Raw genomic sequence first — 15,489 nt, 5'->3', positions numbered from 1 at the left:
GGTGCCTGGGTGGCTCAGTCGTTAAGTGTCTGCCTTGGGCTCAGGTCCTCCTGATCTCAGGGTCCTGGAATCGAGCCCTGCATCAGGCTCCCTGCTCGATGGGAAGCCAGCTTCCCCCTCTCCCACTCCCGCTGCTTGTGTTCCCTCTCTCACTGTGTCTCTCTCTGTCAAATAAAGAAATAAAATCTTTAAAAAAAATTTTTTTTAAAGCTGATGTCAAAAATAAGATGAAAATTCATAAATGGAAGTCAATCAAAGTAAAAAGTGGTAAGCCAAATGCTGAATAAAGTAAGACAAATGTAACATCCAGGGAAAGAACATTTTGTGGAAGACTCATTGAAATAAAGCAACATACACATGAGCACTTTAGAATAACAAGCCCTCATTTAAATTTCTATGAGCAAAAAAGTCATGTGCTAGATATGATTTTAAAATAATGATTCTACTATGTGAACATGTCAAATACTACTTTCATTTAGCTAAAGGAATGCACCCACATGGATTTTTTTTTTTATTAGATAATAGCTTTAAGATGGAAGTCCAACAGGGGCGCCTGGGTGGCTCAGTCGGTTAAGCGACTGCCTTCGGCTCAGGTCATGATCCTGGAGTCCCGGGATTGAGTCCCGCATCGGGCTCCCCGCTCAGCGGGGAGTCTGCTTCTCCCTCCGACTCTCCCCCTCTCATGTGCTCTCTCTATCTCTCATTCTCGCTCTCTCAAATAAATAAATAAAAATCTTTAAAAAAAAAAAAAAGATGGAAGTCCAACAGAACCCTGTTCCTCCCCTCTCCTATTCAGGTCCTGCTCTCCAGTGTTGCTGCGGTGGACATTTTGATGTTTCTCTCAGATCCCCCAGCAAAGAAGGCCTTGCGGTCCTTATTGCCCCTTCAAGAAATGCCTCAGTGGCAGAGAGCCATCTCGCTCGAGGGCACTCATATGCAGTGACACATCACATCGATGGTGCATCAGTAAAGCCTGCGCCAACTTGATCCAGCTCTAGACGACTCTAAAAGGCCATTTTAGCTCCAGTGCTCCTCCAGTGTTTGGCCATGGCAGTCTGTCACTGAGCTTGCATCTCAGCTAGACTTCTCCCTCTGCATATTCCTGCTTCCTTCCTCTCCACTGAAAAGGCCTTGGTCAAACTCAGAGAAGCAGAGAGCAGAATGCTGGTTGCATGAGCTGGGAGAGGGAGAAATGGGGAGTTGCTCATCAGCAAGTATAAAGCTTCAGTTATACAAGATGGTTAAGTTCTAGAGGTCTGCTGTGCAACATCATGCCTGTGCTTAACAACCCTGTATTGTACAATTAAATGTGTGTAAGACACAGATCTTGTGTTGTGTTCTTACCATAATAAAAATAAAAGGAAAGGCGGAAAGAAAGAAAAGAACAGGGAAATAGGCTATTTTATAAGATACTTCATGAAAACATGTAATTTAACCACTTGGAAAATATAAATCAGGTTTCAAGGAAAGAAGGAAGGAAGGAAGGAAGGAAGGAAGGAAGGAAGGAGGGAGGGAGGGAGGGAAGGAAGAAGGAAACATCTTGAACTCCAGAGCATTCCCTAAAAAAATGAAGAACATGCACGCTAAACTCCTACTCAGCATCTGCTCCTGCAGACTGGGACCCAACCTGCAATAAGAAGCATCCACTTTTTTGAAAGCTTTTACTGAAGTACAATTTACACACAGAAATTGGACATATAAATTTCCAGCTCGATGCATTTTCACAAACTGAACACAGGATGTAATCAGATAAGCAGAGAACGTTTCCAGCACCTCAAAAGAGACAACGCATGTCACAGTTACTCTTTAAAATGTCTAATAAAATTTTAACTGAGTGTAACAGTTTTTTAGATGGATGCAAAGAGAAGACAGAAAGAAAGGAGAAATCTTACATTATTTCCTAAGATAGTGTCCAGAGCTCAAACAAAAAAGAGATTTAGACTTTAAATGCAAAGCTTAGAGTATTATATGTAGTATAATATTGTTCTCAATATTTATTGGCTTAAAACGGACTTGTGAGTAATGCTCATTAACAGAAAAGGGCTAGTTATAAAATAAATAGGATGTATATAAAAGCAGCATGAGTCCCTCCCGCTGAGCCTCGAGCGTGTCTCTGACTCCCTCGGCGAAGCAGGTACGTGGTGGGGCAATATCACCAAGCAGCAATCTGGCCCCGCTCTGTGCCTTCTGCAGCTCTTCTTGCTCATCTTTTACCTCTCCAGCTGCAGAAACAGAGTCCAAGAAACCCCTGAGGAGATTCTCTTCTCAAAGCAGGTTTACAGGGCCCATTCTTCGTTTCCCAGAAAATGGAGACTTGAAGACAAGGAGAATCAAGGGAAGGCAGAGTGGCAACTTGCAGGGGAGGGTACAATTTGAGGCATCAAGAAGGGGTGCAGAGAAGGGACTCTGAAGAGAAATTAAGCTCCCTCTAGGACTTTCCCTTTACCACACTCCCCTCACCACATATCACACACACACACACACACACATACCACAGACACACACATAGCACACTCACACACATCACACATACCACATGCCACAGACACATATCACCCAACACATAACACCACACACAGCACATATCACATACCACACACACACCACACACATACATACCCACCCCCCACACACACACCTGACATGCCACATGCAACAACCACATACACACAGACACACACACACACACCACACATAACACATCCTGTTCACATTCCTCACCCAGTGGGCAATCTGCCCCTCCTGAGCACCCTGGACATTTGTTTCTCATCTGGATGGTGAGCAGACGACCCAGACGCTCTGTGAAGAGAGGCTCGCCCTCACCAAAATGAAATCAAACAGTGGTGGAGGAAGAATTTCCCTTTGAACCAAGAACTTGTGGATCCACCATCACTATGAAAAACACAACCCAGAAGGAAAATAATAGCTCTGAATATTGCGACTTATAATTCAGAAGAGTTTACTGTTTGAATCATGAACTGGAGGAGTCAATGAGTTAAATAGAAGGCAATATTTGAAATGCTCAAGAATTTTTAGGAAAACTTCCTAAGGGATGAGGAGTAAGAACTAAAATTAGGAATTCAAAAGGACCAGCAATATGCTTTGAGGTAGAGCTTCCATCAAGAATAGAAACCAAGACCTCAAGGGCAGAAATGCCAGTAGGAGAAGGCAGTATTTTGAACTCAGACACAGTAAGTTCATGGTCAGAACAGTAGGAAATAGAACCACAGAAAGCAGTATTGAAAAATGCAAACAGAGTCCGGCTCATGTAGATGCCAAAGCTCAGAAAGGACCTATTAACAATTTACACCTATTTCTTAGTTATACTTTAAATTAAGCAGTGTTCTACATATAAGTGTTATGCCATTTGCTGCAACAGTCCCATGAGGCAGATAGGCTGTCGACCCCATGTTGCTGATGAAGGCAGCGAGGCATGGGGAGAGTATGCACCTCGCCCAGGCTTGTACAGTTAGGAAGTAGTGAACTTAGGTCCGGCTTTACTGCCTTTGCCCATTGTCTCCGATCCAGCCAACCCAGAGACAGACACACCATGAAAATAGGTAAACTGTAGCCTCAGGCCCCTTATTGTCTGAGACCCTTTAAGACCCTAGACTTACTGTTAGACTTGGTAACTTTTAATCATTTTATCTTAAAAATGACTCCCCTCCTTTGTATAAGCTTCAAGCCTTGCAAAAGTCGGTTCCTTCCTGCCAGGTATCAATAAGAAAGCTGTTAATAGGACATCCCAGGTGAGTCGTACATCATGTTCCCGTTATTTATAGAGTCCTGCGGTGGGAGAGGGGCGATGCTTTCCAAACTTCTCCATGTTGTGTCACACATCTAACATGTTTTTATAAGGCCTATATGTTTATAACATGTTTTTATAAGTTTTTTTTTTAACACATCTAACATGTTTTAAAAGGAGGAAGACATTCGCAGCTGGTGGGGACCATTCCAAGCCCCACCCAAAGGCTGATGGGCTCAGTGTCTCAGGACACCTCTAATCTACTGGAGCACCATTGAGTGAGGTGAGTGAAGAAGGCTGCGTCCCCCGTTCCTCTGGGTGCAGCGCTTTAAGGGCTAGCAGAACTAATGATTAGCAAAGTTCTTACCAAGTCCTCAGAGCCCAGAGCAAACGGTGTGAGATTGCCAAAGAATGAAAATGAGATTACTACCATAAAGTAGTTTTTATTTTTATTTATTTCCTATTTATTATATTAATTTGCTTTTAAGTTTTTAAGTTCACAGTTAGTTAACATACAGTATGATATTAGTTCCAGGTGTACAATATAGGGATTCACCACTTCCATACGACACCCGGTGCTCGTCATGACAAGTGCACTCCTTAATCCCCATCACCTGTTTCACCCATCCCCCACCCCACCTCCCCTCTGGTCACCATTGGTTTGTTCTCTGTAGTTAAGAGACTGTTTCTTGATTTGCCTCTCTCTTTTTTTCCTCTTTGCTCATTTTTCTTAAATTCCACATATGAGTTTTTGAAATCCTATGGTATTTGTCTTCCCCTGACTGACTCATTTTGCTTAGCATTATACTCTCCAGCTCCAACCATGTTGTTGCACATGGTAAGATTTCACTCTTCTTCATGGCTGAGGGATATTCCATTGTGTGTGTGTGTGTGCGCGTATACCACTTCTTCTTTATCCACTCATTAACCGGTAGGCATTTGGGCTGCTTCCATAATTTGGCTATTGTAGATAATACTGCTATAAACATAGGGGTGCATGTATCCCTTTGAATTAGTGTTCTTGTATTCTTTGGGCAAATACCTAGTAGTGTGATTGCTGGATGGTAGAGTTTTATTTTTATAATTTTAATATTAATTTACTTTAAAATTGGGTAATATATGCTCACAAGTGTGAAGGTCAAAAGGACTTTCGTAAAAGATAAGAAAACAATGCATAGAGGTTTTCTTTTCCTTCAGTTGAATTTTATGTTAACACTTTCCCCCCGAAAATAGGACACCTGTTTGGAAATATTTGGATGATTTTAGTGCCATTGTTTTCCATATTCCACACAAGGTTTCTGTGGCTCTTCTCTCCTCTTTCTAATAAATTGCAAAATGATAAGGGTCAGGAAGGGGGGGGGGACTGAAAAAAATTCATCATGCACCATGGATTAATTGCTTTTCTGTGTTTTCCCATAATCATCACAACACATACCTATTTTCCACATTTTTGAGAAGAGAAAACAAAGGCTCAGAGAGTTAAAAGAATCTGTCAAAGTGGAAACAGTTACCTTGCAGTGAAGTTAAGTGTTCCAGCTAAGGGCTATTTATTTCAAAACCCTAGCACTACTGCCCAATTCCTCCCAGGACGGGTTTTTTTGAAATTAATGCAGTGCTTCTGGCAAAACCATAGGGCAAGGGGAAAACACGTTCGCTCACCTGTCTCAAAACTGTATGTCTGTATCTTCAGCGTGGAAATGCCAGTGAGTAAAAGCTTTTGGACTACCTGCAGTGCACATAAAACTTTTGTAGGGGAACGTATAACCTGCAAACATGACTACAGGAGACATATTGGTGAGTAATTAGAGATACACCCAGAGGTTTATGTACATGTGCATTCATCACAGTGTCATTTATAATAGCTACCAATGGAGAACAATCTAAATGTCCTGCAGTAGAGGAATGATTAAATAAATTAGGGACACTCATATAATGAAATATTACTGCCATTGAAAATCATATTTTCCAAGACAATTACATTTAATGCACGATCCTATATTATTCCTGGATACTGGAAGACAAAAAAAAAAAAAAAAAAGCCATAAAGAACATTATAAGACTAATTGGGAAATTTTTAACATGGATAATTTACCAAATAATATCATTTGTTGAATGTTGAATGTAAAAATAAATGTAAGTTAACAAAATGGGTTAATTCTTAGAAAATACATGCTTATATATTTAGGAATAAAAAGTCATACTTTGAAGAAATATAAGAAGCTCAAAATATAAAATTAAGATATTAATTTTCATGTTGCTTAAAATACATATGCATAGAAAAAGACTAGAAAGACACACACCATAATATAGGCATTGGTAATCTCTGTGTAGTGAGATCATATGTAATTTTTAAAATTTTATCCCTGTACATCTTATCATTCTTGAATTTTCCTACTGGGACCTACTATTAATCTGTTCCCACACCTTTAAGTTACATGCACAAGGAGAAATTCAAGAATAGAGAAAGGTTGATTGGGCACACTGCTCAGTTACATCACTAAGAGGGCCTTGTAAAGTAATCCAAAGTAATATGAGGTGCCGAAGTAAGTGCTGGAAGCATAACAGGTCAAAGTTACATTGTTGGGGGAAGAGGTAGTTAGGGCAGGAGGGTAGATAAAGTCCTCATTTGAAGAGTTAATGGAGTTTTATTGGTTAATTAGATTTCAGGGCAAAAGAGGTATAATATTTTACTTTATTTTTGTTATTTTATTTTTATTACTAATTTTAACTAGGCTCCATACCCAGTGTGGAGCCCAACATGAGGATTGAACTCAAGACCCTGAGATCAAGAGTCAGTCGCTCAACTGACTAAGCCACCCATGAGCCCTATCATATTTTATTTAAAAGTACTCTAGGACAAGCAAAGACAATTTTTTTTTAAATGAAAAAAATCAAATGGCAATCCTGTGTGGGAGATCACTCTTGATGTCCTCTGTCCTCAGGAGTCAACATACCCCCTCTCCTCTAGCCAATAGGTAGAGAGGGAAATGGCCAGGATTCTAGATTCCATGTTGTAATGTGCACTACAAGAGGCTACTTGTGACTTGCTATGTCCTGGGGAAATCTTCCACTAAGGAAGGGGTAGAAGACAGATTTGGGAAGGAGACGAGGCATTAATAGGAGAGAAAGGGGATAGCTTGAGTAATGGTGGCAGGTCCCATGTGGGACGCCATTCATATTTGAGAAAATGTCTTTGTCAAGTGTTCAAAGGCAGAGGCAGAGAGACCAGGCCCTGGAACAATGCGAGGGGTGAGTTTGCCAAGCAAGGGAGTGCCCCTCTCAATTGCTGATTCCAACTGCTCTCCCTCCCATCCCCACCACCACATCTGCTTGGCTTAGAGTTTATGTCGGGGAGCCTTGGGTGAAAATTTTCTTGCAACTTTTTCATGGTGGTTTATGCAAACTCAGCAGGGTAAAAATAGTATAGAGATTCAATCTTCTCTACACACTTGATCGGAGGCAGGCCCATACAGACAATGATCCGCATGGGGTGACTTTGCCAGAGGAAAAAAATAGGCTGGTTTCCTCGATAATACCAACCCCTCTGGGACAAAGGGGAAGAAAAGAAGCTACCACCTCAGTTACACCATAATTTAATATAATGCACATTAAGTTAAAATGTATGATCTGTCTATTCATTTATTAAAAATTTAAAAAAATCAATGTGGGTTTATTTTGTAATTGAGAAAGATACAGTCCAAATATATTTGGTGTTTGCTGTTCATGATTTGTTTCTTAGCTTTTTGAGGTGATAAATCAAGAATCAAATTTAATAAAAAAAAAATGGGGAGCAGCTACAAATTGTTCCAAAAGAGTGTGATTGGTTCCCCTCTGCAGTTCTCTGATTCTGAGTATATGTGATGTCAGGGTGAAAATGCAAACAGTGGATACAGAGAACAGAAGAGGCCATGATTTGGGACCCAAAGTCTAGTTCAGATCTGCTCCCCTGCCTGTGAGGGCACAAGATGAAGATGCATAAGTTTGAAAGACAAAGCAGATCTAGACTAATGAGAAGGTTGAACACCAACCCTAAAATAAAGGCGGTTAGCGATCCTCCCTCGCTTACTTACCTCCCTCCCTGTGATTTTCTATGCTTATTAACAGATTCAATTATCAATCTTCCCCCAGCTTAGTCTCTCATTTAAAGACCTAAATCTGTGATAAACATTTTTCTTAATAATCTTGGAGTTGTAACTCCTATCAGTTTTCTTGTCTGAGACTGAAAACATGGACAGTGACTTCTGTGAGTGGGAAGAGACAGTAAGGGGTACCCTCTGTGATGGGTGCCATTCTGCAATGTGAGCAAGAAGGAAGAATTAAAACAAACAAACACTAACAAACGTGTGGAGGAAAAAACAAAACAAAACAAAAACAAACAAACAAAAAAAACCCTGCAGGCATGGAGCACTAAGAATGGGGAGCATAAGCTCAGACCTCCAGCAGAAGGTTATCTGAGACCAGCCAAAAGAAGGTCGACTCACAAAACTTTGTCACAAACCCCAGCACCTGGGGATAGGGAGTAGACTTGATTTCACCTTCCAGTGATTAAAAGCCTTCTGCTCTTAGCAAGTAGCAAAAGCCCAGAAAATAACCTATAAAAAATTCAGTGAAGTCATTTGGCACCCACAGCCTTGATACATTTATTGAAAAGAGACTTTGCTCTGTGATCTTTGAACATATTCACAGAAGGTTCCAGCCTCTTGTGGGTATGGTAACATGAATGATATGATGATATCCGCACCTATATTTGCAGCATTCTGAACACATAAGCCTTCCTGAGTACAGATACTCCAGGCCCCATGGGATGGGAAGAAAAGCACCTTTTCAGTGGAGGCTGAGTCATGGGTCCTTCTCACCAACCCTGAAAAGAAGACCTGTGCATCTCCCTGCCCCCAAACTAGCCCCAGCCCCAGCCCCAGAGGAGTTAGGATTGCCCCAGTATGCAAAGCTCTGCACATAGAACAAAGACACATTCAAATAGCAGAGTTCTTCTTTAGAGTCAAATAAATAAATACACTCAAAAACAAGACATATATTTATAAAACTGGCCTATGACAGTGGGGTCAGGGATAATAAGGGTGCATTCTAGCTCTATAGTTTTCGTGACCAGCGTATATGTGGGGCAGTCTAAATAATGAATTTGATTAAAGACAGGATATGATCAGCCTTCTATGGTGTTGAAAGTTGGTTGTCCAATTTGGCTGTTGATGGTGGCTCAAGTTAATGGAAACTCTTGGGGGGAGGGGAGTGGCTTTCCTTTCAGATCACCCAATGTTAATAGTGTCAATGCATTCATCATAATCTTCTGTTGGTCTTAGACCTCATCCTTAGTGAAGGCTCGGGGGCATCTTCCTCAGACAAAACTGTTCAGTGAGCAGATGGTAAGCGGGCCTGTGTTTGTCCCTTCATTTGGGAGGCAAGGGGAGAAGATAGGCCTGAGAGCCTCTTGGAAAGAGGCTGGAGGGAAGCTGTAGATGAGGGACTCATCTGTCACGTTGTAGAATGCTATATGTCCAGACTCATAGTCTAAGAAAACACCAACCTTATGCACAGGCTCTCTGACATACTGACCTTTCAAAGGTGATGAGACCCAAAGACTATAATCATCTCCAATTTTTAAGCCTATGAGTGAGAAGAGGTCCCCCGGTGGCTTTGGGAGATTGCCTTTTCTGCTCACTGAGTCCTTGCAAATGCCCACTTCCCACTCAGTCTTGTTGCCCACCTCCACCTCCCAGTAATGTCTCCCACAGGTGAAGATCTGAGCACCGAGCACAGTTGCAGACTGATCAAATCGCTCTGGGTTGTCAGGTAAGTGCTGTCGGATTCCTCCATGTCTCACGCTCTTCAGATCCTCAGACAAGACAAGATAAGCATTGGCTGTAGCTGGATCCAGAGTTATGTCCGCTGCAAGAGGAGAAAAGAATAAAACCTCCCTTGCATTCTTGAAAACCCTCTTATATATGTGGAATTTAAATTAAATTCTTAGTTTCCCATCCTATTTTTAAAAATATAATTTAGGTGAGTGTGGTGAGGATTTTTGTTTTGCTCAGAACAGAATCTCTGAGCCCTTCTTGCACTATTTCACAAACACCAAGAGTAAATTTCTAAAAAGACACAGGTGTGAGTCATGGGGATGGTGACATTTAGCCTGCCTGAGAGAGGGAAGGGGAATCTCTGATACAATGGAATGAATGTAAGTTGTTCTGTTTACAGCACAGGTCTAAAACTCAGAGCTATTTATCCACACAGGGCGCACTCTGTCATTTGTATTCACTTGAGCCAAGGTGGGTTGTGGTTCTTCAGCTGGAGTTCTTCTGAGCGGAGGTCACAGAGGAGGCCTCCAACTGTCATTGACCCCCGAGATAAGACTAAGTGCCCCTACCACACAATTTCATACTTTTATTTATAGATCAAATCCTAATCATCACTCATTATTTGAGATGAATGTCTGTCTCTTCAATTACACTGAAAGTTCTATAAAAGCAAAGGCAAGCCTGTGTTATTCATCACTGTAAGAAAGCCTAGAACTGAAAAAACATGGTGCAGGGCACATAGGAAGCACTTATCAAATATCTACTGAATCCAAAGCTCCTTAGACCTTCCTGTGAAGGTCAAATTGTCAACAAGGTAAAAGTTGAAAACTAAGGCTAACCTGTCTTGGTCTTAGCCAGCCTAAATACCTAGAGCATTCTAAAAGCATAGTTTGAGGGGCACCTGGGTGGCAGCGTCAGTTAAGCAGCTGACTCTTGGTTTAGGCTCAAGTCAGGATCTCAGGGTCTTGAGATCAAGCCCCTTATCCGGCTTTGCCCTGGGCGTGGAGCCAGCTTGAGATTGTCCCTTTTCCCTCTACCCCTCCCCCCCACCACTTCTCTGTGTCTCTCTCTGTCAAATAAATAAATCTTTAAAAAATTTTTTAAAGAACTTTTTTAAAGATTTGATTCATTTATTTGACAGACAGACACAGCGAGAGAGGGAACACAAGCAGGGGGAGCGGGAGAGGGAGAAGCAGGCTTCCCGCTGAGCAGGGAGCCCGATGCGGGGCTGGATCCCAGGACCTTGGGACCATGACCTGAGCCGAAGGCAGACGCCTAACGACGGAGCCACCCAGGGGCCCTAATCTTTAAAATTTTTTTAAAAATAAAAGGATAGAGGGCACCTGGGTGGCTCCGTCGTTAAGCGGCTGCCTTCGGCTCAGGTCATGATCCCAGAGTCCTGGGATCGAGTCCCACATCAGACTCCCTGCTCAGCGGGAAGCCTGCTCTCCCTCTCCCGCTCCCCCTGCTTGTGTTCCTGCTCTCGCTGTCTGTCTCTGTCAAATAAATAAATAAAATCTTTAAAAAATAAATAAATAAATAAATAAAAATAAAAATAAAAGGATAGTTTGAATTTTGCCTCATTAGGACTAAAAGTTTAAGTAGATTTTATGCTGACAAGAACAGAGGTAGAAATGCAGAAACCCCTGAGGAGGTGTGTGTGTATAAGCAAGGGGAAGAAATGGACAAAACAGAACCATAAAAACAAACAAAGGAAGTGCAAGGACTCCTTGGAAAACAAAGGCAGATCAGCCATCGATCTGGTCTGCTTCTGTCTGCTCCAGAGCAGAGAGGGTCTGTGGCCCCCGCCCTCCCTGATGTTTCCTGCTGACTCAGGGTGCCTTTGCTGAGAGCCTGGCACCCAGATGGCGAATAGTCTCTGTCAGAGGAAACTGCCTAAAAGCTCAGTTTTGCATTCCTTAGTATACCCCGAACTCCACAGATCCCTGGAGGTTGGACACATCAGGCCGACTTACTGCTGAATTTTTTTAGCATCTCCCTCATTCCAGTGATGCGGCAGAGAGTCAGTTCCGTGGTGGTGGCCTCTGGACACTGAAGCAAGAGTGGCTCAGTCCTGCAAGAGGGCAGAGACCATCACTCTGTGTCCCCCGCACAGACCGCGTGACCTGCCCCAACATGAGGGTCCCGCTTGTTTGGCCCCAACAGCTGGACACCCTCATCCCCACTCTCACAACCTGATCTCCGCAGTAGTGCAGCCCTGTAACTTACACCCCTGTATCAGCCGAACACAGAATGCACACCTACCTTTCCAGTGTGCCTTTCACATCCTGAGGGTATAAAGGAAAGAGGGTTAGTATCGGTGCACTTCAATCTTTAGCAAAGCCAGAATCCAGAGACAGAATCTAATACTTGGAAATCTCACAGAATCCACTTTCTGTGGCTCTAGAACGCCTTGCGTGGGCGAGCATGTGGTAGAAAAACATCCCCAGCTTCCGCCAGGGGCTGGGCGGGGCGGGGCGGGGGAGGGGGGCCCTCCTATGAATGGGAGAGGGTTCTCACCATGACTAGACCACCTTGTCCTTTTCTTTCCTCACACCGTCACTTTGTCAAGAGAACCTGATGCTGAGGAAGGAGCCCAAGTATTGCTCTTGCTCTCCTGAGAGAGTCAAAAATCAGCAAAAGGAAGTGGCCCTGCAAGTGCTGAGGCTAAGCCTGTGTGCAGGGGGAGTGGTTTGCTGGAAAATCACTAAGCCAAAGAGCAGCATTCTGTGGAGCCCGTGGAGGAGGCGGAAGAATTGCAGTTGCATCCAGCTCCCACAGCGCGTGTTGACAAAGGTCCCAGAGAATGCAGTAGCAGCCCAGGAAGGCAGAAGAGCAAAGACGGTGAAGAGTATGGGCTCCGTACAGAATACGATCACCGATTAGCTGTTTCACAGGCAAATTTCCTAGTTAGGAAATAGGCCCGAATATTAATTCTTAAGGAAAACTATTTTGGGGGGCGCCTGGGTGGCTCAGTTGGTTAAGCGACTGCCTTCGGCTCAGGTCATGATCCTGGAGTCCCGGGTTCGAGTCCCGCATCGGGCTCCCTGCTCGGCAGGGAGTCTGCTTCTCCCTCTGACCCTCTTCCCTCTCGTGCTCTCTCTCTCTATCTCATTCTCTCTCTCAAATAAATAAATAAATAAAATCTTTAAAAAAAAAAAGGAAAACTATTTGGGGACCGGAACTTAGTTTCTCAGGGAAATAAAGAAAAACTTATTTTGCGTGGCTTGAAAAAGTATGGGTTACTACATGTTGTTGTTGTTATTCCGTTGATTTTTCCCAATATTCTTACCTCAAATGATTCTATAATGGAGTTCTGACACGTGGACTCTATCTGTTCAATCATTTTGCTCAGGCTTCTTATTTGTTGGGTCAGCTTGATCTCATTGTCCCTTAGTTTCTTCATGTTCTCTCTTTCCTCCTTTTCCAGTAACTGGAGCTGTAGCTGTTCCTCCTCCTTCAAAAACTGGTGCATTTTTCCATATTCTGACACAACAACCTGTTTACAGGCCTTTGTCTCCTCCTGCCACCAACACAGGCACACACGGGCACACACGGGCATGTGCGCACACATACACAAACAGGAATGACATAATAAAGTTAGCAGCAGAAATGCCTATGTAGATTTTTTAATCCTTACAAAAATCCTAGAGTTCTGCTGTGACAAGTTTTGAAGCCTGACACACAACATATATTGTGTTAAGTAATTGGGTGGATAGTGTGATATTTTAGAAGGTATATATGTATACAGTAGTAAACAAAACCAAAATTCCTACTCCCAGAAGGCTGTCATTCTAGTGGGAAAAAATAAATAAATAAATCATGACAGGTGGTGATCCATTCCACGATAAAAAATAAATAAATAAAGGACAAAAATATGAAAAAAGCATGTGTTCATTTATTTAATAAATATCCAATGAAAGTAGACAATGGATCGCATCCAGAAATGGAGATGCACATCACAAATACTCCCATTTAAGAACTCAGCATATTGGGAGAATCAGATACACACACATTTTTTTAAATGTCTAACTAAACAGTTAGCTCTTTGTTAGACACCTCAACTTCAAATCTGTGACTAACTCAAGTATTTGTTCAGGTGTACTAATCCAGACTATTATTTGGCCTTTATTTCCTTTTGTCTTTATTTTTTTATTTGCACTCTCTTTTTTCCCCAAAGCGTTTGAGATATTCCTTTTCTATGGATTTTCATCCTATGTTGTCTATAACTTGTAATTTTATTTTATTTTTTTAAGATTTTTATTTATTTAACAGAGATAGAGCACAAGTAGGCAGAGCGGCAGACGGAGGAGGAGAAGCAGGCTCCCCGCTAGGCAGGGAGCCCTATGCGGGGCTTGATCCCAGGACCCTGGGATCACGACCTGAGCCAAAGGCAGCCACTTAACCGACTGAGCCACCCAGGCACCCCGACTTGTAATTTTAAATAATTATAATCAGAGCCATAATAGAGGTAGCCATCAAGTTGTACGGGTGGATCAAGAAGGAAAAAAAAATAAATAAGCAGGCCTGGGGATGGGGGAATTGTTTTAACTGAGTCTTGGGACTCCCAGGTGGACAAGCAGAAGGAAGCAGTCCAAAATAAGGACACTGCATATTGTAGGACTGTGATTAGAAAAATTTTTGTCTTTTTCCCCTGGTATTTCACTAAGTATCCCTTTAGTCCCTCTCATAGAATCATCTACAAGACCCAGAAGTAAGACAGATACTGACCTTGCACAGTATTACTCTCTCCTTCTCATGGGTTAATATAACCTGGGTTTCCTTTCTCTTTCTATGCAAAAGATTTAGGATTTCCTGGAGTTTCTCCTGCAATAGAAACAAATTCTCTGTGGCAAATGAGCAGAGCACCAGCTTGTGAAGAAGCCTTGAAGACCAATAAAAACAAGATGAGTGGGATCTAACACAAAGGGTGAAGCAGGATCCACACCAAGTTTGTGGTCTGGTGCCTGGAGACCAGTACCCATAACTGTCACCAATAGAGAATATTATGGGAATAAGGGATGGAACAGGATTTGTATTCTGAGATTTATATTGAGCAGCCAATCTTACTTTGTGACGCTCCTCAGCCTCACTCGAGGGATGCGATCTGTTTACTCCATGACATTGACTTGAGAGAATGTTTACCCCCTGCTGATCCTCAGAGAAGACCTTCGTGCCTGCCAGCATTCTCCCGTAGCTGTCTTGTTCGCCCTCACTCTGCAGCACCTGGGATCGGAGTTGCTTGCCGATGCCAGCCAACCTCCCCAAACGCTCATTGGGCTGGAAGTGTGGGCTCTCCAAGGTCCTCCAGCATTCAGGACAAGATAAAGGAGTGTTGTGTTCCTCCCAGCTCTTCAGGAGACACACTAGACAAAAGCTGTGCCCACACTCAGTGGTCACGGGGCTGGTGAAATAGTCCAAGCAGATGAAACAGGTCAGTTCTTCCCTCAGATTCTCCATCAGATCTGCTGTAGACGTTTTCTCCAAGAAAGACATCAAGGCAAGATCACGCCAGAATAATCTATTCTGGGATTAGAAAAGTCCTCCCTGGCGTTCTTTTGTTTTGAGTAACACGTGGGTGATCAGTTGCTACGCTGTTGATACGAGAAACTCTTACTCTCCTCTGTGCCTGATTTCACCAATTGACACATACTCTCCCAACACAAAGCCAATTATGACTTAATGTGGAACCCTTGTACACTGGGTTCATCATCAACCCCAGACTTTTAAGGAATCTCTCACTGTGCAAGCCACATGCTGGATACTGAGGGTACTTGCTCCTAACACAGTTCTCCTTTCAAGAGTGGGCTATTGTGTGTGTGTGTGTGTGTGTGCGTGCGTGCACGCGTGTGTGTGTGTATAAATATATAGCACCAGGAAAACATTTAAGTACATTGATTTTAGGTTGGAAGTTTAAGTAATTTGGTGTAA

The 15,489-nt window shown here is 42.7% G+C and overlaps 1 protein-coding gene across 1 annotated transcript; it reads right to left on the bottom strand.

Annotated features, from left to right (window-relative positions):
• Positions 1–9,098: 9,098 nt before the first annotated feature.
• TRIML1 (tripartite motif family like 1) lies at positions 9,099–15,054 on the bottom strand. The gene is made up of 6 exons (XM_028099865.1): positions 14,629–15,054; positions 14,290–14,385; positions 12,851–13,081; positions 11,824–11,846; positions 11,535–11,632; positions 9,099–9,649 (listed from the first exon to the last, which is right to left on the bottom strand). Exons 1-6 carry the CDS (start codon positions 15,052–15,054, stop codon positions 9,099–9,101), a joined length of 1,425 nt encoding a protein of 474 aa, XP_027955666.1.
• Positions 15,055–15,489: the final 435 nt, after the last annotated feature.

This window comes from Eumetopias jubatus, unplaced genomic scaffold (genome assembly GCF_037043125.1).
Source record: "Eumetopias jubatus isolate StellerSeaLion01/CBP00866 unplaced genomic scaffold, mEumJub1_p1.0 scaffold_2, whole genome shotgun sequence".
Classification (NCBI taxonomy): domain Eukaryota; kingdom Metazoa; phylum Chordata; class Mammalia; order Carnivora; family Otariidae; genus Eumetopias; species Eumetopias jubatus.
The sequence above is the reverse complement of the archived record's forward strand: the minus strand, read 5'-3'. Positions and strand labels throughout refer to the sequence as shown.